The 27,263-nt window shown below is 42.6% G+C and overlaps 2 protein-coding genes across 2 annotated transcripts; one reads left to right on the top strand and one right to left on the bottom strand.

Annotated features, from left to right (window-relative positions):
* Positions 1-6: 6 nt before the first annotated feature.
* LOC111964909 (frizzled-6) lies at positions 7-15,043 on the bottom strand. Its single transcript, XM_023988782.3, is given in 9 exon segments — positions 7-566; positions 686-1,123; positions 1,341-1,489; positions 3,192-3,595; positions 3,598-3,796; positions 5,714-6,122; positions 6,421-6,617; positions 11,090-11,494; positions 14,649-15,043. Coding segments are annotated over 8 exon segments (2,136 nt in total). The 5' UTR covers positions 11,273-11,494; positions 14,649-15,043; the 3' UTR covers positions 7-409.
* A 4,699-nt stretch (positions 15,044-19,742) lies between these two features.
* On the top strand, positions 19,743-21,183 carry LOC111964905 (telethonin). The gene is made up of 2 exons (XM_023988777.2): positions 19,743-20,029; positions 20,253-21,183. Exons 1-2 carry the CDS (start codon positions 19,878-19,880, stop codon positions 20,653-20,655), a joined length of 555 nt encoding a protein of 184 aa, XP_023844545.1. The 5' UTR covers positions 19,743-19,877; the 3' UTR covers positions 20,656-21,183.
* The last annotated feature ends 6,080 nt before the right edge of the window (positions 21,184-27,263 follow it).

The following is a 27,263-nucleotide window of genomic DNA, read 5'->3' as shown; positions in this document are numbered from 1 at the left end:
GCTGCATGATTCTCTAACCTCATTCACCTTGATGTGGCCAGTGATCCAGTCAAGCTGACTGATGTACAGTAGCTACACCTGTTGGGTCGGTCACTGAAGGGAGCTCTCTAGGACCCTGGTGGCCCACCTAGTCTCCTCCTTCCTGTCTCTGTGGTGTGAAGGAAAACTCCTGTCCTCTGGATTTTCTTGACTTCCTGCTGGTTTTCTCTTCTCCCTCTGGTACTTAAATCCATCCACTAATATCACTGATTGTTCTGAGAGTGTACACATCTGGTATGGTATGACAGGCTAAATCAGTTGCTCATTTGAAAGGAAGAACAAAAACCAGCAGACACTCAGTCCAGCTCCTGAGGACCAGAGTTGCCCATCTCTGTTGGTGTTAAGTATCATAGGAGCCTGCTGGTTGGGCTCAGAAGCTGCTGTCCTTGTCCTTTTTCTTCTCTGGTAACTGGCGAACCAGGTGAGGGACGGAGCCTTTCGCACTGCCGCTGTGGGAGTGGCTTAAAGCCAGGTGCTGTCCACTGGGCACCTGTCTCGTCTCTGATAGTTCACTCCGGGGAGTCATCCTACAAGACAAGTTTGTAAAAAAKKAKCRTGTWAACAMTGGAGCGGACAAAARCTTTTGAAGTACGTATGTYTAGGTCAGAAAGTACTTGGGCAAAAGGGTGAAAGTATCTGTCTTTACCTTCCCTCTGGGACTCTGTGGAAGCTCTCTGAGCGGCTGCTAACCTTGCTGGAGCTGCCCTTCTTACTACGTCTCTCTGCCCCCTCTCTCCCRCCAGACAGGGCCTGTCCACTGGGCTGCRTCTCCCTSTCCCTCTCCCCCAGCCTGGAGCCACGGGTGGAGRTGCCTCTCTCCAGCTGCTCCCTGGCAGAGGCCTCAGATGAGCCCCTGGCCTCAGAGAAAGAAGCCTGYCCCCGGYTGYCCTCATGGTTGKCCACTGCTGAGGTGCCGTGGTTGCCTGTGGCTGAGGCACCGGTGCTGGTGCCCATGGACTTGGAGATGACCTTGAGTTTGTGGGAGCCGGGGTTGTAGTGGTTCTTCTTGTGCTGGACACGGCTGTTGTGTTTGAGGAAGAACTCACAGGACTCCTGGAGAACTCTGCGGCTCTCACTAATGGGGCTGGGTAGAGAAATAGAATTAGAACACAGTAGAATTATATCTATCTGCAATCTGGGAATGTTGCATACTGTAAAAACCCAAGTTGCTTCCCAAATGGCACCCTATTCCTTATATAATGCACTACTTTTGCCTTAGGGTGCCATTTGGGATACAATCCATGTAAAAAATATGATTTGTTTCAGCAGTTGAGAGACAGGCATTAGTGAAGTGTCCTTACTCTTTCTTCCTGGTCCTGTTGAAGAAGAAGGCCCATTCTGAGCAGGTCTTCTTGCTGCTGACCCAGAACACAGCTGAGATCCCAACCACCAGGGTCATCAGGTATTTAATCAGGAATAGGGACAGGTCTGGACGACCAGACTCTGTAGTCTGAAACACAACATTACAGTGTTATAAACCGGGTGGTTTGAGCCCTGAATGGAAATTTGTCCTTTGGTCTGGAGTCCAAATTGGAGATTTTTGGTTCCAACCGCCATATCCTTGTGAGATGCGGTGTGGGTAAACGGATGATCTCTGCATGTGTATTTCCCCACTGTAAAGCGAGGAGAAGGTGTTATGGTGTGGGGGTGCTTTGCTGGTGACACTGTCAGTGATTTATTTAGAATTCAAGGCACACTTAACCAGCATGGCTACCACAGCATTCTGCAGCGATATGCCATCCCATCTGGTTTTGGCTTAGTGGGACTATCATTTGTTTTTCAACCGGACAATGACCCAAAAACACTTCCAGGCTGTGTATGGGCTATTTTACCAAGAAGGAGAGTGATGGAGTGCTGCATCAGATAACCTGGCCTCCACAATCCCCCGACCTCAACCAAATTGAGATGGTTTGGGATGAGTCGGACCGCAGAGTTAAGGAAAAGCAGCTAACTGTGGGAACTCCTTCAAGACTGTTGGAAAAGCATTCCAGGTGAAGCTGGTTGAGAGAATGCCAAGAGTGTGCAAAGCTGTCATCAAAGCAAAGGATGGCTATATGAAGAATCTCAAATATAAAATATATTTTGATTTGTTTAACACTTTTTTGGTTACTACATGATTCCTAACATGTTATTTCATAGTTTTGATGTCTTCACTATTATTCTACAATGTAGAAAATAGTAAAAATGAAGAAAAACCCTTGAATGAGTAGGTGTTCTAAAACTTTGGACCGGTAGTGTACATTTACATTTGAACCATTTAGCAGATGCTCTTATCCAGAGAGACTTACATTCATCTTTAGATAGCTAGGTGGAACAACCACATATCACAGTAAGTACACCTTTTCTCAATAAAGTAGCTATCAGTAAAGCTGGAAAGATGGTGGGTGGGTCAAGAGCAATTGTGTTGTTTCAGGAATATTTTATTATTATCTTTTTTGGGAGGGGGATTATTTAAGATCCTCTATGAAGAGGTAGGGTTTCAGGTGCTTTCGGAAGATGGGAATGGACTCTGCTGTCAGGGGGAAGGAAGCTGGTTCCACCATTGGGGTGCCAGAACAAAGAAGAGCTTGGACTGGGCTGAACGGGAGCTGGCCAAGAGACCAGAGGTGGCAGAACAGAGTGCTCAGGTTGAGGTGTAGGGCTTGAGCATAGGTAAGGAGAGGCAGTGTTCCGTAGGCAAGCACCATGGTCTTGTAGTGGATGCAAGCTTCGACTGGAAGCCAGTGGAGTGTGCTGAGGAGTGGGGTGACATGGGAGAACTTGGGAAAGTTTGAAAACCAGGTGGGCTGCAGCGTTCTGGATAAGTTGCAGGGGTTTGATGGCACAAGTGGGAAACCCAGCCAGCAGCGAGTTGCAGTAGTCCAGACGGGAGAGGACAAGTGCTGGGATTAGGACCTGCGCCACTTCCTGTGTGAGGTAGGGTCATACTCCACAGATGTTGTACCACACCCCATCGTGCCTTATTGCTTAATGAGACCATTTCCATTTAAACGTCTGCCAAATATATTCATACATTTTACTGTGGCTGAACGAAGGCATAAGAACAGCAATGATTTTTAACAACTATTAATTTGAGATGAATTTTGCAGTGGCATATCTTCATAGAGATATCAAATTATTATGAAAATGTTCTAGTGCTGAGCGTGTGTTACCTTGTGTGAGCAGGGAATGCTGTACTCCTGGCAACGGTCATTGATCCAGGTGTTTTCCCAGGTGGAGCGCTGGCTCTGTTCATATATATAACACCCCTGCAGAGTGACCAGGGGCACCAGGTACAGACCACTGAACACCCCAATACGGATCATAAACTTCTTCAGCTTCTCCTGGTTCCTCTCATCATGCTGGATCACCTGACGCACGTTGTTGAGCGACACGATCCCAGCCAGGAGCAGAGACAGCCCCACCACAACCCCGATACACAGTGGCGCCAGCACAAAGTACCGCAGCGTTCGTCCAGAATCATAGAGCCCCACGAAGCACACCCCGCTGATGTTATCTCCCTCCACCTTGTTGAGAGCCAGTAGCATGACAGTTAGTGCTCCGGGGATCCCCCAAGCGCAGAGTGGAAAACCCGCCTTCTTCTCTCGATGGCCTCGCAGCTCCACTTGGGCCCGGCGGCCAGGAACCAGGTGATGGTGAGGATACCCACCAGACGATGCCGGGCCAGGGAGAAGAAGTAGAGTAGCATGAAGAGTACCGTACAGCCTTTACTCTGGGAGCCCAGCACCACCGTGTCCATGGCAGCCGGGTGCACCGCCTGGGATGAATGAATGAATAATATAGATTAACGAATGAATGACAACTTTTATGTCCCATAGAGACAGTTTCTAGGAAAAGAAGAGGTATACCTGGCAGTACATATAAAATCTTCACAATATAATAGCTTACATGACTTCAGATATCATCACAGGACATACACACCAGACAATGGGACTGTATCCCAAATGGGCACCCTCTTTCCTTACATACAGTGCATTCGGAAAGTTTCAGACCCCTTCACCTTTCAAAAAAAATTACATTACAGCCTTATTCTAAAATGTATTAAATTCATGTTTTTCCTCATCAATCTACACACAATACCCAATAATGACAAGAGAAAACAGGTTGACATTTTTTTGCACATTTATTAAAAATTTGAAAAACAGAAATACGTTTTTACATAAATATTCAGCCCTTTGCTATGAGACTCGAAATTTGAGCTCAGTGCAGATCCTGGTTTCCATGATTCCTGCCTTGAGATGTTCGACACAACTTGACTTGGAGTCACCTGTGGGTAAAATTTCAATTGATTGAAGCCATTTCAAAAAGCAAGAACTGTCCATAGATAAGGTCCCGACAGTTGACCGGTGGCCATGTCAGAAAAACACAACCGCCATGAGGTCAAAGAATTGTCCATAGAGCTCCGAACGGAGGATTGTGTCGAGGCATCAGATCTGGGGGAAGGTACAAAACATTTACGCAGCATTGAAGGTCCCAAGCACCACTGTGGTCCCTCCATCATTCTTAAATGGAAGAAATTTGGAACCACCAAGACTCTTCCTAGAGCTGGCCGCCCGGCCAAACTGAGCAATCGGGGGAGAAGGGCCTTGGTCAGAGAGTGGACCAAGAACCCGATGGTCACTCTGACAGAGCTTTAGAGTTCCTCTGTGGAGATGGAAGAACCTTCCAGAAGGACAACCATCTCTGCAGCACTCCACCAATCAGGCCTTTATGGTAGAGTGGCCAGACGGATGCCACTCCTCAGTAAAAGGCACATGACAGCCCACTTGGAATTTGCCAGAAGGGTCCTAAAGGACTCTCAGACCATGACAAACAAGATTCTCTGGTCGGATGAAACCAAGATTGACCTCTTTGACCTGAATGCCAAGCATCATGTCTGGAGGAAACCTGGCACCATCTCTACGGTGAAGCATGATGTTTTTCAGTGGTAGGGACTGTGAAACTAGTCAGGATCGAGGAAAAGATGAACGGAACAAAGTACAGAGAGATCCTTGATGAAAATCTGCTCCAGAGCGCTCAGGACCTCAGACTGGGGCAAAGGTTCACCTTCCAACGGGGCAAAGGTTCACCTTCCAAGAGGACAATGACCCTAAGCACACAGTCAAGACAATGCAGGAGTGGCTTCGGGACAAGTCTCTGAATGTCTGTGAGTGGCCTAGCCAGAGTCCGGACTTGAACCCGATTGAACATCTCTGGAAAGACCTGAAAATAGCTGTGCAGCAACACTCCCCATCCAACCTGACAGAGCTTGAGAGGATCTGCAGAAAACAAATGGGAGAAACTCCCCAGATATAGATGTGCCAAGCTTGTAGCGTCATACCCTAGAAGATTCAAGGCTGTAATCGCTGCAAAAGGTGCTTCAACAAAGTACTGAGTAAAGGGTCTGAATACTTATGTAAATGTGATATTTATATTTTTTAATACATTTGCAAAAAAAATTATTCGTCATTATGGGATACTGTGTGTAGATTGATGAGGGAAAAAACTATTACAACAATTTTAGAATAAGGCTAATGTAACAAAATGTGGAAAAAGTCAAGGGGTCTGAATACTTTCCGAATGCACTGTATTACAATACTTTAGACCAGGGTCCATAGGGCTCTGGGGGAACTGGTCAAAAGTAGTGCACAATACAGGGGATTGGTTGTCATTTCAGACACAGACATACACAGACCTTGTTGCAGGATGCGTTGTTCCCCAGCAGGAAGCCAATGAAGTAGATGAGCGACACGAAGCTGTAGCACACGGCGTAGAAGATGATTGGCCGTTCGGGGTAGCGGAAGCGTTTGACATCGATGAGGAAGGTGAGAAAGGTGAAGAGCGTGGCGCAAAGGCAGACGATGGAGCACACCCCGATGAAGGTCTTGGCGAACTCGATCTCATGGGGCTTGAAGTACATGTTGGCGCAAGGGGGAGCGCAGTCCCCGGCACCCAGGAACGTGGATCCCTGGCCGGGTCGGGTCTTCAGCTGAAGGGGGCACCAGAAGCCCATGTCCCTCTTGGCAGACAGAGAGGTCTTGGGTGTGGTCAGTCTGGTTGGTGGCAGGYCTGAGCCATCWGGAGAGTAGAGGCAATKRTCCAATCTAGAGGAGYAAAWGTYGGGTYAAGAYTCAAAACCATAACTAAATGAATACCATTTCAAAACGTAGTGCTGATAAATGTAATAACTYGTCAACTGGKTGTTWGCAAGCAGTTTATAAACGRTTACTATTTGGTCARCTGAAAAAWGTCAGGCATGTGCRTTTTCATCTATAKAACTTGGRACAGTACAACACGCCTATGTATGTAACAGATGTTGTGGCTCAGTGAACCTCGCACATGTGATGAGTAACCTGGCCTGAGACCTGGAGAATTGAGTTCGACTCAGTCAGTCACATTTACCTGTCGCACTGCAGCTCCYYAGGCCAGGTGATGCCGAAGGTGCCYATGTCCTTCCTGCAGTCTGACCTCACTTTCTCACACAGGTCACGACATGGCCGGATGACTTTGGTGTCCTCAGTGCATGCTGGGATAAAGGCCTGACACAGGAAGTGATGTACGTCTGGAGAGCAGCGCAGGTTGACCAGCGGCATGAAGGGCTAAGGAGACAGGAGGGAGGGAAGGGGAGAGAAAGAGAGAGAGGGAGAAAGGGAGAGAGAGAAAGAAAGAGGGAGAATGAGGGAGAGAAAGGGAGATCGAGAGAGCGAAAGATAGACATAGATAAATTCAGATTTTTATGGTTCAAGAACATACTGTAAATACTAGGGTTACAAAAATGCCAGTATCTTTTCCTCAATTCAAAGGTTTGAGTTGAGGAAAAGTACAACCAAAGTCCTGGTTGTAGTTTCTGGATTTCTGTCTTTCTGTCCTAATTCTAGGGAATCTTCCAACCAGGATTTTGGGAAAACCTGTGAAAGTGACCTGAATTTTGCTACCCTAGTAAATACTAGTACTGTGCTCCTGTAGCTGTACCTGTAAGGCTGGAGCTGAACAAATGGTCAGACATGTTTTTAATCAAACAACCAATATTGATTTCAACTAGATTCATCTAGACATCACAACAGTTTGTAATTAAAAGTCAGTCAACGTGAGGTTAATACTGTCACCCACGGCCACAATACAGTCCATGCAGTTACCTTGCCATGGGCAGATCCAGAAATAGAATTGTTTTATTTTCCTGTACACGTGACTTGGTTGCAAAAGATTAGAAGGCTACAGTACATAAGAGGCTGTAATGCACTCTATTATGGTGCCACACAAAGGATTCCTTTCATAGGCTGACTCATTTTCTTTCGTTTCAACAGATTTGAGTAGGGGGGGGGCATCAGGAAATGACTCTGGGACTATTTGGAAACAAGGAGTCAAGAGGGATGTTGACTGGAATGGACAGAACTGTTGGGCTTCTGCTCAGTATCCATTCCATCACACTAAAGCTGCAGCTCTGATCTAACAACCGTTCGAGTTCACAGTGATTTCTACCAAAGCATGAATGGTTATATTTGGCATTGTTGAGTCACGCTAAACAGAGTTTATCCAAAATAAACAGATCTTGTCGAAGTAACGACCATATCACAAAATCTTAAGATACCATCTGTAACGACTGCCACAAATCATTCCCAAAACAATTATAACTGCATCATTCAAAGACTACAGACTGTATCATGTGGCCATCTTAATCTAAGGGCCACTTGGTTTGGATCAGATACACCATGTTATCAAACAGTCCTGTTCAGTTTACAAATCCAGTTATGCAGAAAGAACTATGACTGCTGGAGGCAGTGAATCCAGCCGATGTTTACACTGTATAAGCAACATTTCCCCATCAGCACAGGGCCAATCTAACAACCACACTATTCAACGTTCTCTCCCTGACGGTTTCCCCAGCTCCAGTCTGGCTGCAGCCCAGATCTAAACGGGGCCTGGGGAACTGGCTCTCCGACTGTATGAGTCCTTGTTTCACTTCTTTGGAGGTCCCAAACTCCATCTCAAAGAGCTCTTCTTAGTCTACAATCTGCCGTTTCTTGTATTTTTCTGTGGAGCCACTGTAAATAGTTAGACATTTATTATGTATTGGATTTGGGGCCTCTGTATGTCCTCATTCAAAAAGAATGATCCCGCTACTGTGGATTTCCACTCAAGGTCCCTCAACTATGGATAACAATGACTCAATTGACCTTTTACTGCAGTAGGCTAAATCAGGGTCACACAGAATGTTTCTTGGTAAGGCCTTAAACAAATCTACTTTGAAACAAAAGTATACACCTCACATACATGGTTATGGGCTTAAAAAAAGAAAACACCTGTACCATGTCAGATATAGAGTTGAAATGTATCCAATTTAAATTTAGCATCCCAATATTACACTTTATATACATTACAGAAAACTGAAATATAACAAAAACTTTTGACATAGAAACACCAGATATCCTTCAGTTAAAAAAATATGTTTATTAATTATTAAATTATGAAAATATGAATAACATTTCACCTATAAGGCTACTAGACGGCGATTTGGTTATTTAACTGCAGGAAAGGGCTGGCTACGCAATATGGCATCCTAACATCAAAATGCAATGGTTGAGTATGTAATGTATAATAAAAACATATACTAGTTTTCACTCTATTTAGGTCTATTTCCTAACAGGTGCTGAAAGTGTTACTACTAAGCTGCCAAACACTAGTGGAATATTGGCACATTGACATCGTAACAGGAACAATGCCCCTAAAGGAAAGGGCTAGTCCTCAACCCGGAAAATCCTATCGAATAACACTGAACAGAAGAGCAACAGGAGTCAACTTCATAACAATACCTAGATCCCATTATGGCACACTTTCCAACAGGCCATTTGGTCAGATTGTCTGTCAGCAGTAGGTACTGCATGCATCTATTACTATAGATACCTAACACTGACATTTTGAAGTGAAGTGAAGGAGTGGGAGACAAAGAAAGGAAGAGAGGGGGAGGTAGAAATAGAGAGAGAGTACAGTGTGGAAGGAATGCTGGCTAATCTTTGTGTGAGGTAGGTGTGTCTCCCTCCCCTTCCTCTKCTAAATCAAAGGACGCCCCACACGACAAAGTACCCAGAGTTCCCTGTGGCTCCCTGAGGTTGTCCTGAAATAAGAGGAGCACCTCAGCTCAGCCTGATAGATAGACATCACACAAAAAGTCCTACAGCATATCACTGTCTGCCAAACACTGATTTAAATAGAGTACAGGCTTAACTGAATGAACCATAAAGATGGAATGCAATATGACATTTTATTAAATAGTTTGAGGAATGGCCTTGTCTCTGGGAGAAGATCATCAAAGCCAGATGATGTGATGGCAGCTTGCCAAAGGATCCCGACCCTACCGTTACGCTTGTTTACAATGAGGTTGGAACTCAATCATGGTTACGTGAAAACACTGTGGAGCCGGCGTGAGATACGGGTTGGAAAACGTACCTCAATGCAGGGATAGGATATACCATTGTAGTCCAAATTTGACCTTTATCCACACTGTTCCATCAAGAAGATTGAAATACTGCTACTTTTCCTGGAAAACTGCAATTTTTGCTTCATGCTAGCTACCAGTAGCCACAGCAGCCATTATAGAATGAAAAACAAAAGGAGCTGATTGGCTGACACTGCCATTCCAAAATGGCTGCGGTGACTACTGCTAGCTAGCATGAGGACAAAAGGAACGTTTTTTGGGAAAACTAGCAGTATTTCAATCTTCTTGATGCATCAGTGTGGATAAAGGTAACATTTGGAGTACAATTTCAAAGCAAAAGAGAACATTCACACGGTAGTGACTCCTCTATTGAAGTTGAGGTATATCCCATCCCTGCATTGAGGTATCTTTTCCAACCCATATCTCACGCCGACTCCACGATGTCTTAATGTAACCATGATTGCGTTCTGACCTATGTGCTGCTCTGTGTAAAAAAAAGCATAACAGTAGGGTCAGTCTCTTTTGGCAATGATGGCAGGTAGCCATATGCGGGACTGCTGGCATCGGAACCCCCCCACCGGGGGAAAGGAGTTCCAATGGCGGGCCTTAAGGTTATTATAACTGATGGTGGTGGGGAGGTGGATGGCTGTCGAAAAACGTTGCTGAAAAACAGCAAGTGAGAGAACGAGGGTAAGTTGACATATAAATACCTCCCTAGATTTACACCCATTGGTTGAGAGAGAGGAAGGTGATAATTGCAAAAGTGAGTCCATAGGTTAAACAGCAAGCATGAGGAATGTGCATTATTGTCCCGTGCTTATAGGCTATAAGGTAAAAAAGTGAATGACATTCCACACATGGCTAATAGGAAAGAGGAGAAACAAGACGCTATGCTGACGATGATACGTTTGTATTCACTCCCAGGATGCCTGTAGAATAGGAAACAAAAGTGAATTATGTTCTGCTGACTGGATGAAGTTAAACAAGCATTCAGTCTTCTGATTGAACTTTCGTAAACTACATTACATGTAACTGAACACTGCAGCTACAGTGAGAGAGGATGGAAGACCTTTGAGAATGCTAAGACACACAAGCTTCAATACTCAGCTATCAAATCAAACTTTATTTGTCACATGCATCAAATACAACAAGTGTAGACCTTACCGTGAAACGTTTACTTACAAGCCCTTAACCAACAGTGCAGTTCAAGAAGTTAAGAGAATATTTATCCATTAAAAGACTGCATTTCCTCTACATCTTAGCAAGTACATAGAAAATGGTTTGAAAATAGTTATTTTAATACACAATTATCCTTTTGCACCTGTTGGATTCATGGCAAACATTTTGAGGTTTAAAAAGGCTTTGGTAGTTTGTAATTTCCACTTTGACATTTTAGACTTGATTTTCCCTTACGAAAAATGTATCAAACCCTACAAAAATGTCCATTAATTATAATCGACATAATAAATAATTCACATTTCCTGTTGGTGCAAGATTATTTTGGGATCATTTTCCTGCTGTAGCAAACTGGCTCAAATTAAGATCCTACATCTGTAACAAACTGCAAAGTCATTTTTCCCTCTACGCTCCAAGTCTGATGGGAAATCTAAGGGTTTTATCACAGTGAGAAACACTCACCTCCATCCTGCTGGCTGCTATGTCCTGGTCATAGTGCTCCATCATGTTGGGGAAGAAGGTCATGTTGTAGAGCATCCCCAGGCAGCGATGCACCTTGATGGGTTCACAGGTAAACAGACTGTGGGCGTGGCAGCTCCTCGCCCCTATCAGTGCCAGGCACACCCAGACCAGCCTGGGTATCATTATGGTGGCAGCCAGTTGCTAGGCTAAATTATTTGTGTATAAACAGCTCTATTTGGTTCAGTGGAGGGATAACTTTATGTTGGAGGCCGGATCACTCTTTCATCCACATTCCTCTAGGCTTGCTGGGGTCCTATCCATGGAGACAAAAGGAGTAACGACAGGTAGAACATTCCCCATCAGCCACCACGGCATCAGCACGGTGGCACATTCGGATATCCCAAGCTTTAAAAAAGAACAGAGTATAATTTATCTGGTGTGTTTTGAAGGGCTAGTATGGAGTTTGGTTCCAAGGCATTAAAGGTCCAATGCAGCAGTTTTTATCTCAATATCAAATAGTTTCTGGTTAACAATTAAGTACCTTACTGTGATTGTTTTCAATTAAAGTGGTCCCCAAAAAATTATTAGCTTCTTAGCAAAGATATTTGCTAGGACTGTCTGGGAGTGGTCTCAGTGGGGAGGGGAAAACTGAAAACTAGCTGTTATTGGCAGAGAGGTTTGCAACTCTCTTTCTTATTGGTCTACTAACTGGTGATATCACCAGGCAGGCCAAAACTCCATCCCACGAAAACAGGCTGAAATTTCAGTTGGTGTTTTCAAACAGCTCTTACACTAAAAGGGCATTATCATCATTTTCACAGTATTATTCCAATCTCATAATGTGGAAATACAGTGGGGAGAACAAGTATTTGATACACTGCTGATTTTGCAGGTTTTCCTACTTACAAAGCATGTAGAGGTCTGTAATTTTTATCATAGGTACACTTCACTTTGTATGATCACATTGTATGATTTTTAAGTAATTACTTTGCATTTTATTGCATGACATAAGTATTTGATACATCAGAAAAGCAGAACTTAATATTTGTGTAGCGAAACCTTTGTTATGCATAAGAGATCATACGTTCTGTAGTTCTTTGAACCCAGGTTTGCAACACAGGGACTGCAGCAGGATTTTGGCCAACTTCTCCATACAGACCTTCTCTCAGATCCTTCAAGGTTCGGGCTGTCGCTGGGCAATACGGACTTTCAGCTCCTCCAAAGATGTTCTATTTGGGGTTCAGGTCTGGAGACTGGCTAGGTAACTCCAGGACCTGAGATGCTTCTTACGGAGCCACTTCCTTAGTTGCCCTGGTGTGTGTTTTGGGTCGTTGTCCATGCTGGAAAGACCACCACGACCCATTAATGCTCTTAACTGAGGGAAGGAGGTTGTGGCCAAGACTCTCACGATACATGGCCCATCCATCTCCCCTCCTTACGTGCAGTCCGTCCTGTCCTTTGCCGAAAAGCGTCACCAAGAATGGATGTTTCCACCTCCATGCTTACGTTTTGGGGATGGTTGTCTTTTGGGGTTGTACTCATTCTTCTCTTCTCTAAAACACGCGAGTGGAGTTTAGACCAAAAAGCCTATTTTTCTTCATCAGACCACCCAGTTCCCATTCCTCCTCTGGATCATCCAAGATCGCTCATGGCAACTCAGGCGGGCTGGAACATGTGCTGGCTTGAGCAGGGGACCTTTGCGTGCGCTGCAGGATTTTAATCCTGAATGACGGCGTAGTGTGTTACTAATGGTTTTCTTTGAGACTGTGGTCCCAGCTCTCTTCAGGTCATTGACCAGGTCCTGCGTGTAGTTCTGGGCTGATCCCTCACCTTCCTCATGATCATTGATCCCACGAGGTGAGATCTTGCATGGAGCCACAGACCGAGGGTGATTGACCGGTCATCTTGAACTTCTTCCATTTTTATAATGCGAAACAGTTGTTGCCTTCTCACCAAGCTGCTTGCCTATCGTCCTGTAGCCCATCCCAGCCTGTGCAGGTCTACAATTTTATCCCTGATGTCCTTAACAGCTCTCTTGGTCTTGGCCATTGTGGAGAGGCTGGAGTCTGTTTGATTGAGTGTGTGGACAGGTGTCTTTTATACAGGTAGATAAACAGGTGCAGTTAATACAGGTAATGAGTGGAGACAGGAGGCTTCTTAAAGAAAAAATAACAGGTCTGTGAGAGACGGAATTCTTCGGTTGGTAGGTGATCAAATACTTATGTTCATGCAATAAAATGCAAATGAATTACTTAAAAATCATACAATGTGTATTTTCTGGATTTTGTTTTAGATTCCGTCTTCACAGTTGAAGTGTACTATGATAAAAATGACAATACCTCTACATGCTTTGTAAGTAGGAAACCTGCAAAATCGGCAGTGTTCAAATACTTGTCCCCACTGTATGTATGAAACACAGGAAAATCACGTTCTCACTGCATTGGGCCTTTAACGTCAATATATTTTTTTAAATCTTACTGATAAATTGTCCTTATAAATAGAGATTTGTTCTATACTGACTTGCCTAGTTAAATAAAGGGTACACACGATAATTTTCATTATTGATTCTGAGTGGGATTATTGGCTAGTGAGAATACATCTTCCAAGACTCTCTGCAGTTGGAAGAATAGATTATGTTGGTGGAATTGCACATGAATTGCAGCTAATTTAATAACAATCAGCTTGTTATACAGGCTTGAAGCTTTAAGGTCTTGATGAAGTTTGGTATGAAATGCTGATTGGAGCTGCCACGCCATCTAATCTCACACAGGTAAAGATTCCAGAAAGCACTGTCTGGAATGAATGCAGTTTGCATTCAATATGGTATTAATTTGCTGTACCTCAGAAAGATAATCATTATTTCACTTTTCATCTGTTGCAATAGCCATTTGCAACTTTTGTATGGTTGTTTATTTGTTTGTTTTATTTAGTTAATGTGTGTTTGAGCTGTGAGAGAGAATGCTTTAAAAAATAAACAATCGATCAAAAGTTGGAGTAATAGATTATTATAGATTTCACCAAACAATCGCAATGTTTTGCCTAATGTTCTTATCGATTGGCATATAGCGAACCATGCGAACCACTTCATTACTTTTTCTATTATGTTCAGTAGCTTAGAATAGTTCAGCCAGCAAAAAAACATATTCGATTCCCAAATTAGGCTACTAACAAAAATAATACTGAGAAAGGGCTATTGAATAGTAAAATGTTTTGACTTGGTCACAAATCACGCACACTCCGGTCAAATCTTTTTTTTTTTAACATAGATTTTTCATTTTTAAAGTAAAAAACAACTACTTCAGAATAAAACCTATTATCAAAGGTTTAAGAAAATTACACTGCAGTTACATGGAATACTTAGAATAGGTATATTTCCTTCCTACGTGTTTTTCCCAAATGGGAAATCGGAAACTCCATTTGTCCCCCATGTCTGGCAGCCAACTTCGGGAAGTGCGACTAGTAAATATCCCTGTCTCAATGCCTTGGAAAGGGCCTCGATAAGTTTCAAATGTAACATTTGTTTAGACAAGGACAGAAAAGTCACATCAATTACACTTACCCTTTCGTTGTTAGTTTTTCCTAAATAAAGGGCATCATTCCATTGCAATCTTTTCGGATTTTGCGACGTTTCCAGCGACTTTCAACTATTCTCCGCCTTCTTTCTTTCAGCTCCACATCCTGTCTGTCTCCGTGTTCGATACAACACCCATATACAGTAATTATCCGGGGAAATACTGGCCGTTGTCATATGCAGGTGCTATTATCAAGCGTAGGCAGTGTAGCCAAAAACATTATGTATTTTATAAAGGTACTATTCCAAGGAGATGGATAGTCCTCGATCTCAGATAATACATGCACCATAACGCTGTATCAACTTTGTACAATTAAATTCTGACTTTTCTTACATTATAATATTTTTCACTGTAAGGGGAGAATTCAAGTTGTACATTAAAGATACAAAATTAACGTAAAAAGGCTACAGATGAAATGCCACAAAGAAATGCTGATCATGGTTGTATTATGTGACTGACTGGATTCACCAGCAGATGGCAGGAATGGTTCTACGAAGCATAGATCTACACTGTATCATATTGTAGCCAATTTTGGGGACAAAAATCGGTTACAAAAATCTAAATGTCATGCATAGGACTCAGCCATCATCTTCATCTTGATGTCTGGAGACGTCTAGACACATAAAGATGAGAAGTCTTGAGTTGAGACACCTAGCGACTAGATAGTAGGCCTATCAGGTTATAAAAAACAAATGAGAGGCAGTGCACTACAGTAACTGAAGTCGTGTTTGGGGGGGTCACATGTTATCATAATAATTGCCTACAATCTCGGCTGCATTCTATAACTTCTAATTTTGGTCAAAGGTGCTGCCCATTCATTTTTTTCTCAACTGGGGGGGTGGGTCTGGCAGCATAGCACTTGACTTGCCTTCAGCAAATAAATATTTACTAGAAAACCTTTTACTTGAAAAACACTTATATTCACGCTGTCCCATCAGCAGCTGTTTATTTCACCCATGTAGCCTCCGTCATGTATCCCTACGTGGACGACCACTGAAACATGATCGTATAACATTAAAGATGCCTGGCTACCCAAAGTCCTTGCTCCGGCGAAACGCTACGCCACGCCCAGTGACGTTAGTTTGCAGGAACAATGGAGCAGCTGAATAATTCAGTTTGTCGCCAGGCAAACATTAAAGTGATGCTCCAGAACTTTTGGATCATTTCAGCCAGTAGTTTTGAATGTGGTGCTCACAAGCCAAAACGGGTCTACGTTTTTTTGTGTACTATGGAATCCAATAGTGTACTTTGTCATTCATTTCATAAGATATTGTAGCGACCCGCACAGACAGCTGTGTGTTATGTGTTAGGCTAGTAGGTGGTTGTGTTGTACTGACCAGTACCCAGTGTTCGCGGGGTCCGACATGTCAATCAACCTGCTATCTGCCAATCACGGGAATGCCTGGAATGTTCTGATGCCGGGCATCCTGGCGGTTGGCGGAGTGGCGTGGAGGGGGGTTGGGCAGGGGGATGGCGCATTGGAAGTTAAGACCAGGTTTAGCCTTTGTTCTCTCTCTTGTCTGGGCTTCACAAGGGAAGGTCACGGTTGGCTTGTGGGTTATCTTTCATTTATTTGGCCTGGGCTACGGCCAAACAGTGGCCTGTGTAAAGTTGGTTTAACAAACCGTCAATCTGTAAACTCAGTCCTCTGTCTGGACAATTGTTCCTTTATGATCTAGTCAGGTCATTACAATATGTTACATTTTTGCAATTCGTATAAAATGTTAGGAATCTAATTCGTACAATGTTACAAATGTGTTGTGCTTAAGATCCCGAACTGCATCTTTAACTTAATCACACATGTATTTCACTCTTCTGATTATCCCACTGGATCTTGTCTAGGACTATGTACTATTTTCTCCATCTATGTCCACCAACCCTATCATGCTTCTTCACCATTGAGACCTAATTGAAATGTCGTAATCAGCGATATCAGAAAATTAAAGATATAACGTTAGTAAGTCAAGGCAGAAGCTAGCAGATTCATTACTTACCAACAACAGCTGCAAATTCCAATAAAACATCATCAAGTTTTGAAGTTTACTTTCCTTGCTTTGTCTAACAACACTATCATGAATCTAGCAAATAATGTTTGTGGATCAGCGTGCTGTATTTATTTTGTTTCAGAGCACAAATGTTTAATGGCACGTTTCTCACATTGGCTTTAGCCATGAAGGGAGCAGGCCACCTGCCCCGCAAGTGCAGGGGGTTGCCTAGCAACACCGGCCTCTGTGGGAGTCAAAGTCTGCATAACACGATACACTCCCATGATTTGTGAATCAGTATGAATCAGTTCAGACCGAACAGCTAAACGCCACAGCCGACAGCTAAAATGACTTTGAAAAAATACGATTTCTGCTAATAGGGTGAAGTATCTAACAAAATAACTACACTATTGCTTTCACTAATCATAAACTATTTACATATAATAGAAATTTCAGTACATTTGTGGACAAAATTCTTACTTAGCCTATTCAACCTTGAATTAGTCTTGATACCATACCTGGAGGGTGATGCATCATATTTTATGTTATAAAGTTATAAAAAGCATTATCCGAGGAAAGGAAACAGATAACCAATATTTTAGATTCAATCAGAAGTAACATTCTGCTCCCTTGTTGTTGTTTAAAATCAACCTTTGCTCATCTACTTTCAGTGCCATGATAACTCTGCATCATAAATATTTTCCTTGGGAACTGATGGATTCAACAGAACAGGCTGTTCTCATTGGGATGAATCCAAGAAAACTGTCATTGCCCAATACCAGCTTACTAAGTTTCAGCCTCACGGCTAGAGGGTAATGCCAAAGAACCCACGCCATAGCCTGTGACAGCTTGTTCATTTCATTTTCCATGTGAAGTTGGGCTGAAGAATTGCTGATGTATTTGAAGTACTAAGCTTTATGACACCAATGTAGCTTCCTGGAGCAATGCATGATAACAGCTGCAGCACCTGTTGCTGACAATGGCATGCGGCACTGAATTATGACATAATCAACTTTGACTGTTCTGTTCCTGAATCATCGACAGTACATTTTCAAAGCTGGAAAGAGGGAAAGTTGGTATGAGGTATGCAGAGAATGTCAGTTCAGGGAGTCATCGTCAATCTTCCATCACTGCATCAATCATTGCTCACATGCCTACCCGCTGAACTCATGGCATGAAGCTGTTTCATCATAGTGTCCTTTTCAGTGGGACAGAAAGTGAATAGCGCAGAGGCTTGCTGGGACATAGCTTCAGAAAGTGGCTGGGGCTGGGGAATAGCTGCCGAGGTTGACAGCCAAGGTGTCTGTTTCGGAGGCTGTGTTGATTTGGCAATGACTCTGAAACCTGACCATGCACCTTACAGAATGACCCCAAATAATTTCCCCAGCGGGCACTTGATGTTCCTCGATCTTAAAGAGGCCGTTATACTGTTTCATAGACCCATCAGCCATGATTTATCTATGTATACTGAAAAAATATATATACGCAACATGTAAAGTGTTGGTCCCATGTTTCATGAGCTGAAATAAAAAATATGCACAAAAAGCATATTTTTCTCAAAATCTGTGCACAAATCTGTGCACATTTCTCCTTTGTCAAGATAATCCATCCACCTGACAGGTGTGGCATGTCAAGAAGCTGATTAAACAGTATGATCATTACACAGGTGCACCTTGTAGTGGGGACAATAAAAGGCCACAAAAAATGTGCAGTTTTGTCACACAACACAATTCCACAGATATCTCAAGTTTTGAGGGGCAATTGGCATGCTGACTGCAGGAATATCTACCAAAGCTGTTTCCAGAAAATGTAATGTTAATTTCTCTACCATAAGCCACCTCCAATGTCGGTTTAGAGAATTTGGCAGTATGTCCAACCGGTCTCACAACCATAGACCACCCCTGCCCAGTCATGTGAAATCCATAGACTAGGGCCTAATTTATTTATTTAAATTGACTGATTTCCCTATATCAGCTGTAACTGTATATTTTTCTTCATTGTAGTTTGATTGGTGTTTGTATTTCTCCCTAAAACTATGATTAGAAGAAAATGATCACATCTAAATAGTCAGTTCTTAGTTTCGATGATTAATCTACCGTGTTGTTATTAAAATGGTGTTAAGCAAAGATCACATTTAACAGAAAGGAACTATATACACAACAACTTGCTTGTGAGACCCACAGTTGGTCTATGAGAAATGTGGCATAACATATTGTTTGTCTAAAGTGATGATTGGTGATCAATAAAGACACATAAACTTCTACAATTATCTGTTTTCTTTAGAAAAGGATCTAGATAACATGTATGGCATCGCTAAAAAGGCCTTGATGTTGAAAATATCTTAAATATATTCATTACTACTCAAATCTGGTCAAATCTGTTCAGTGACAAAATCAGTATTGTTAAAGGACAATGTAAAGAGAGGTCCATCTATTGCAAAACTTCCAGATGGCGTGCTAGCATTTCCAGGATCCATACCTCTACATCATCACATGGAATTATTGTACAGATATAACTACAGGGCAACCCTTACTGAGGAATACCTGGGTAATCTGTCCACTAATACATGCACTGATAATTGCAACTTTGACGCATGATACAAGAACAATGGACTCCGAACATTACTCTAAGTCTCCACCTAGGTTTATTTATACAACTGTACAATTCTTTGGGGGAAAAAATAGATGATGAATGAATGTTAAATACAGTCAGATGAAGGTCAAAATGTTCCCTGTACTTTGGCTCTGACATTTGGGTGAAAGATTAAATACAATGTATACTATGTGCGCAATTCTGCCACCAGAGGTCATATTACCTTGAGCAATATCCTGAAGCATTTAGCCTATGAGGTATCTGAGAAGTCTGAGGAGCATGACTGACCTTTAACCTCTTTGTGTGGTTTGGACTGGCTAATACAACGCTAATACAAGTCAATGAAATTAAAGTGGTGTTCGTCACTCTTTCCACTGGTCGCCTTCCTCACAGGACAGCTGTAAACCAACCTGAAACGCCAACCAACCTGAGCCAACCATGGTGACAGCATTGGCAATGGTATGATGTAGTAGGGTAAAAATAGAACCGTAACATTATAAGAGGCTCTGGAGAACAACAGTACAACACACAACCTCACACACAGACCAACTATCCTTCATCTCCAGCCAAAAGCAAGTCCCAGAGAAGCCTATAGATTAGCACATCTAACAGGTCAACTCTCTCATCTCTGTCTCCACTATGCTCTACACACACAAGATTAACAGTCTAAACAGTGGGGATGTGTATCTGGTAAATGCCCACTGCGATGTAAAGGAGAAGGACCAGGAGAAGAAGGAGTCCTACCAGGCCACTTGGTTGGACTTGGTGATGGAAACAAGACCAGAACAACAGTATGTATATTAGCATGATAGAGAGTTTCATCAAATGTAGCTTTTAATCACTGTTCCAGCCGAGTGCTGTTGTTCATGTTCAATGTGTGCCACAAATTCATTATCATCATTCACTAAATTAACACATTTTCACAAATATTATATTGGTCTTACAAATAACGTGTCTAAGAACAGCAGGACACTTTCAAACTGCTCTTTAAAAAATGCTATTGCTTGATTCCAGGACCACATTGTTTGAGAACGACTCCTCGAGAAAGGAGACTTACAAGCAGAAACAGGTGGCTCATTTCTTGGTCCAGAGAAACCCAAGTCAGAGGATCAAGATGGGCACAAGGGGTGGAATGCTGAAGGAGTACCAGCTGCCATACAAGAACGCCCTCCGTGTGCCCATCTTCACTCCCAGCAAAGCCGCCTCGCCCAAAGACCTGTACAGATCTCCCTCTCCTTCAGAGTACAAGTCTATCATGGAATTTGAGACGATCGCCAAAGGAGTATGTTCAGATAAACAGGAGATTTTCGAAATCACTAAGGACTTACCTAAGGTCTCCCAACCTATCCGTGTTAACTTCAGGGCATCTAGTCTTATATCCCCAACACGTGAGTTTTCACACTCCTTCAGGGGTTGAAAGGGAAGAATGAATGTAGGACGTTGGAGGTAAAATGTAAAATCAGAGGAAATGATATCAGCAATGTGTAAATGGAAAAAGGGAAAGTTGAAGGGAATTATTAATTTATTTATGAAAGAGACTTTTAATTTTAACAGACTTCTGGCTGTGAAAGTTATGTTGAGGGAGCTGTTAACATGTGGAAAGGATAAAGTGAATTTCAATGGAACAGTGTATGACACCATTTTCTGGGTCAGTATCATAGACATCATGGTCAGTATATTCAACCTAGGAAAGTTTTTTATTGGCAAACCTCTAAGTTATTTTCATGGACATTAGCCGGTGCTGCTTTACAAGGAAACAGAAGTTAATGTCGCCATCTAGGGGTGAAGCATCAGCATGGAAATGTATATGCCTTTCTTATACTATATGTAACGTTTTGACTGGTGTACTGTGATGTGATCTGTAATATAATAAATAAATCAAATAATAAAAATGAATCCAAACAAAGGATTTATTTATGGGACCTCATCCCCCTCCCATTCAGTATGTATTTTCACAGGTGTGTTTATTTTATTTCATTCACAGACAGACTTGCTTATAGTGGACATCAGTAACAAACTTCTAAAGGTTCTGTGTAATAGAGCCCCACAGTGGAGGTGTTATAACACCCATAAAACCTAGCGGTCAAACAGGGAAATGGTTCTAATCCTTTTTCCACCATTTTCCCCATAGGGAAATAAGGGCTGTGTTTCATGTAGGCTTACCCTGCCTGGCAAGATGTTTTGAAAACAATGTAAATATCTCTCGGACAAGTTGACTTTTATCAATATATTCGGCATTATTTACTCTCAGTTTCGAAAATGCTAATTATCATCAAAGTAGACATCATGCAAGACTGCAAATCCCTACAAGCTCCTGCAGGTCATATCTAGCTGACACCTTTGCTAACAGGTATTGTGTCAATTTAAAACTTGCACAAGACAGTTCACAGGATTGTCAATTTAAAGAAATGTAGCCAATTTATTAATTACTACATTTAGCTAACATTAGATAGTTAATCCAGAGATTATTACCTTTGCCTCAAATTGTCAGTCTCGTTCAAATCATCATGGTATTTGTAGTTCTTTATGGTAGCCACATTAGCAGCTAATTAGCATTCATTTGGGGGGGGGGTAAATACAGGCAAATATATTGACAAAAGTCACCTTTACACGGTTATCAAAACGTCACATCAGGGTATGCCTTCACAAAATACAGCCCTTATTGTAAGTGTTTCAAAAATCCCTATGGGAAAAATGAATGGTGGAAAAACGATTGGAACCATTTCCCTGTTTGATCGCTAGGTTTTATGGGTATTATGACTCATATTGTGGTACTCTATACTAATTCATTTCTGTGGTAATGTTGTATTTGATGATGCAGTTAAACATCTACGCCACCAGGTGGCATAGTGAACATACGGTTACTACAGCAAAACAACTTGGTGTCAGACAGTATACACTGAGTGTACAAAACATTAGGAACACCTGCTCTTTCTATGACAGACTGACCAGGTGAATCGAGGTGACAGCTATGATCCCTTATTGATATCAGTTGATAAATCCACTTCAATCAGTTTAGATGAAAGGGAGGAAACAAGTTAAATAAGGATTTTTAAGCCTTGAGACAATTGAGACATGGATTGTGTGTGTCATTCAGAGGGTGAAAGGGCAAGAAAAAATATTTAAGTGCCTTTGAACTGGGTATGGTAGTACACTGCTGGGTTTTTCACGCTCAACAGTTTCCTGTGCATATCAAGAATGGTCCACCACCCAAAGGACATCCAGCCAACTTGACACAACTGCGGGAAGCATTGGAGTCAACATGGGCCAGCATCCTCGTGGAACGCTTTCAACACATTGTAGTGTCCATGCCCTGACGAACTGAGGCTGTTCTGAGGGCAAAAGGGGATGTAACTCAATATTAGAAAGGTGTTCCTAATGTTTGTACACTCAGTGTAGTTGCCCCACTATGCAGAGCACTGCTGTCAAAATCCAATCAAATCAATCAAATATAATTTTATATGTCACAAGAGGAATAAAATACAAAAGAATGAAGCTATATACAGGGAGTACCAGAAACATAACACTGTGCATGGGTACGAGGTATTTGCATGTATGTACATAAAGGCAGGGGTAAAGTGACTAGGCATTACAGTAGCAGAAGCTGAATGATCTCTAGAGGTCCCGTCCACGGTCCTCCTAGTTCAAGTTCAGTTACAGTTCCACACCTCTGTCCCACCTTCCCACATAGGAACATTGGGCACCCCGGGCTACTGCTTCAGCCTAGAACCAGCACCCTTGTCTGAGGTGGGGGGAAATTACTTGTTCCTGGCGGTAGATACAGCAGATAGAGGATTACCATGCCTCAAGGATTACCATACCTACCCGAATGTAGTACTAAGGTTTATTAAATATTGGCAGGGGGCGCTGTTTTGAAGCCACCACGCAGCCATTTCGATGCTATAAAATTAATTTATTAATTAATGTCTATATTTGTTTTTGACAAGTATATTCTATTACAGACACCATAATGCATACTTTTAAATTATATTAAGTGAATTGAACCTGAAAATTCTAAATAAAAATATAAAAAAATATTCCTGAAAGCATTTTTGTTTTACAAATGTTACTGTCCCCACTAGAACAAAGAAATACTTAAATACATGTCATTTTATCCGTGAAACATTTTTTTTTTAAATACAGTGCAATTCGATTAATTCCTATGGAGGACTGCTCCTTCTGGGGTATACCAATATGGCAGCCAGTAGCTTCAAAGCCTCTCATTTGCCATTACATGACATTAGCATTCCAGGGTTTATACACATCGTTGTCTACTAAGGCCTTGCTAATCTCACAGCCACACAATGAGTCTCAACAGACCTTTGCAAGTTTTTTTCAGGAAGCTGATAAAGCATGGGCAGACACACCTGTCTTATCTATCCTTATCTAACTCCCTTTATTGAGCTGGCAGGCCAGATCCTGTTTCTTGGGTAAACATTTGTCTCTTTTGAAAAGTCTGACATTATACACCACTATTAAAAAGGCACTGCCTCTGAAATATGGCTGCACAGTTCTCTAGTCATAGTTCACATGGTTCATATTCACTAATCACTAATTGTCACTATTCACTAATTGTCTCAAACGTTTATTGAAAACAAATAGGCATACATTTGCACAATGAGCACTATTTGTCTCTCAAATACATGCACTACTGTTCAAAAGTTTGGGGTCACTTAGAAATGTTCTTGTTTTTTAAAGAAAAGCAATTATTTTGTGCATGAAAATAGCATCAAATTGATCAGAAATACAGTGTAGACATTGTTAGTGTTGTAAATGACTATTGTAGCTGGAAACAGCTCATTTTTAATGGAATATCTACATAGGCGTACAGAGGCCCATTATCAGCAACCATCACTCCTGTGTTCCAATGGCACGTTGTGTTAGCTAATCCAAATAGTACCCGCAAACACCAGTCTCAATGTCAACAGTGAAGAGGTGACTCCGGGATGCTGGCCTTCTGGGCAGAGTTGTAAAGAAAAATACATATCCCAGGCTAGCCATTAAAAAGAAAAGATTAAGATGGGCAAAAGAACATAGACACTGGACAGAGGAACTCGACTCCGGCATCCCGAAGTTGTTATGCTGGTGAATGAGGACCCAAAAGCGACGTAATAGAAACAGAGTCTTTATTCCAGTATCAAACAAACAATGATTCTCCTGGATATATCAAAGGTAAATCCAAAACAGGAAACTGAAATCCTCTCGTCAGTAGAGAGGAACGACTGGAGACGCGACCACAAACTGCAGGTCGCTTCAGGAAGGCACAGGCCGTAGCTGACATAGACACCTGCTCACACGCAGCATCTGAAGAAGGCAAAAACACGACAGGGCGGAACAAGGACACGGGACAGCAAACATCAAACAAGAATCCGACAAGGACAGAAGCGGAAAACAGAGGGAGAAATAGGGACTCTAATCAGAGGGCAAAATAGGGGACAGGTGTGAAAGAGTAAATGAGGTCGTTAGGAGAATGAGAAACAGCTGGGAGCAGGAACGGAACGATAGAGAGAGAGAGCGGGAGAGGGAGAGAGGGAGGAGGAGAGAGAGGGATAGAAGGAGGGAAAGAACCTAATAAGACCAGCAGAGGGAAGCACAGGGACAAGACATGATGATCAAAGACAAAACATGACAGAAGTCGCCTCTTCACTGTTGACATTGAGACTGGTATTTTGCAGGTACTATTTAATGAAGCTGCCAGTTGAGGACTTGTGAGGCGTCTGATTCTTTAAACTAGACACTAATGTACTTGTCCTCTTGCTCAGTTGTGCATCGGGGCTTCCCATTCCTCTTTTTATTCTGGTTAGAGACAGTTTGCGCTGTTCTGTGAAGGGAGTAGTACACAGCGTAGTACACAAGATCTTCAGTTTCTTGTCAATTTCTCTCATGGAATAGCCTTCATTTCTCAGAACAAGAATAGACTGACGAGTTTCAGAAGAAAGTTCTTTGTTTCTAGCCATTTTGAGCCTGTAATCGAACCCACAAATGCTGATCCTCCAGATACTCAACAAGTCTAAAGACGGACAGTTTTATTTGTTCTTTAATCAGCACAGCAGTTTTCAGCTGTGCTAACATACTTGCAAAAGGGTTTTTGAATGATCAATTAGCCTTTTAAAATGATAAACTTGGATTAGCTAACACAATGTGCCATTGGAACACAGGAGTGATGGTTGCTGATAATGGGCCTCTGTACGCCTATGTAGATATTCCATAAAAAATCTGCCGTTTCTAGCTACAATAGTCCTTTACAACATTAACAATGTCTACACTGTATTTCTGATCAATTTGATGTTATTTTAATGGACAAAAAAATAGTTTTTCTTTCAAAAACAAGGACATTTCAGAGTGACCCCAAATTTTGAACGGTAGTGTAGTTACAGTTGTTAGCTAGCTAGCTCATTTTAGCCATATTAGCATTGACATGAAATCCGTCAAACCACCTCAAAACAAGATATGGTATCAAGATGAAACTAGCTGAAACGACCCACTTACAGTTCCCCACAAGGCAGTTTCATGTCATTGTTGCTAGCCATCTGGCCATCCAGAATCACAACAACTCATAGACTTCTGCCCCATTAAGGGAGTGAGCGCTATTTATAATAAGGGTTACATGGAGAAAATCTTACCTCTGAAATGAAAATGACTGCCCCTCCCTTCAGCAAAATATATTTACCTTGTTCTATTTTCTTCAAAATCTTAAGCTAACAAGTGGTGGGCCTGTGCTTTTTGCCATTTTCTTTAATAAAAGGTAGGCTTATGGCATACTCTCTCATACCCCCTCAATTCGAGTCTTGGTTTTAACTTAACAGCCCTTCACTGACACGGAGGTAGGCTGTTTAAAGAGTGCATGGTGGGTGGAGGAATTGACCGAGATGCGAATACCTCCCAGCTGCATGGGCTCAGTCTCTTGAGCCGGTGGGAGGAAGATGGTTGAGATGCGAGAGGGGGAAACACCGTTAACGCGAGCTCTCTTCCACGAGCTCGGTGACGAAGATCTACCCGTCGTTCTATGCGGATGGCGAGTGCAATCAAAGAGTCCACGCTGGAAGGAACCTCCCGGGAGAGAATCTCATCCTTAACCTCAGCGTGGAGTCCCTCCAGAAAACGAGCGAGCAACGCCGGCTCGTTCCAGTCACTGGATGCAGCAAGAGTGCGAAACTCTATAGAGTAATCCGTTATGGATCGATCACCTTGACATAGGGAAGCCAGGGCCCTGGAAGCCTCCTTCCCAAAAACTGAACGATCAAAAACCCGTATCATCTCCTCTTTAAAGTTCTGATAAACGTTAGAACACTCAGCCCTTGCCTCCCAGATAGCTGTGCCCCACTCCCGAGCCCGACCAGTAAGGAGTGATATGACGTAAGCGATCCGAGCTCTCTCTCTTGAGTATGTGTTGGGCTGGAGAGAGAACACAATATCACACTGGGTGAGAAAGGAGCGACACTCAGTGGGCTGCCCAGAGTACATGGTGGGTTATTAACCCTAGGTTCCGGAGACTCGGAAGACCAGGAAGTAGCTGTGGGCACGAGACGAAGACTCTGAAACTGTCCTGAGAGATCGGGAACCTGAGCGGACAGGGTCTCAACGGCATGACGAGCAGCAGACAATTCCTGCTCGTGTCTGCCGAGCATAGCTCCCTGGATCTCGACGGCAGTGTTGCGAGAATCCGTAGTCGCTGGGTCCATTCTTGGTCGGATTCTTCTGTTATGCTGGTGAATGAGGACCCAAAAGCGACGTAATAGAAACAGAGTCTTTATTCCAGTATCAAACAAACAATGATTCTCCTGGATATATCAAAGGTAAATCCAAAACAGGAAACTGAAATCCTCTCGTCAGTAGAGAGGAACGACTGGAGACGCGACCACAAACTGCAGGTCGCTTCAGGAAGGCACAGGCCGTAGCTGACATAGACACCTGCTCACACGCAGCATCTGAAGAAGGCAAAAACACGACAGGGCGGAACAAGGACACGGGACAGCAAACATCAAACAAGAATCCGACAAGGACAGAAGCGGAAAACAGAGGGAA

Source organism: Salvelinus sp. IW2-2015, linkage group LG6.1 (assembly GCF_002910315.2).
Source record: "Salvelinus sp. IW2-2015 linkage group LG6.1, ASM291031v2, whole genome shotgun sequence".
Taxonomy (NCBI): domain Eukaryota; kingdom Metazoa; phylum Chordata; class Actinopteri; order Salmoniformes; family Salmonidae; genus Salvelinus; species Salvelinus sp. IW2-2015.
The sequence above is the reverse complement of the archived record's forward strand: the minus strand, read 5'-3'. Positions and strand labels throughout refer to the sequence as shown.

Bases quoted from the DNA above. Each gene is read 5' to 3' on its own strand.
- LOC111964905 (XM_023988777.2), top strand. From the start codon at position 19,878: ATGCTCTACACACACAAGATTAACAGTCTAAACAGTGGGGATGTGTAT. The intron at 20,030-20,252 runs GTATGTATATTA...GCTTGATTCCAG, and splicing joins GAAACAAGACCAGAACAACA to GACCACATTGTTTGAGAACG.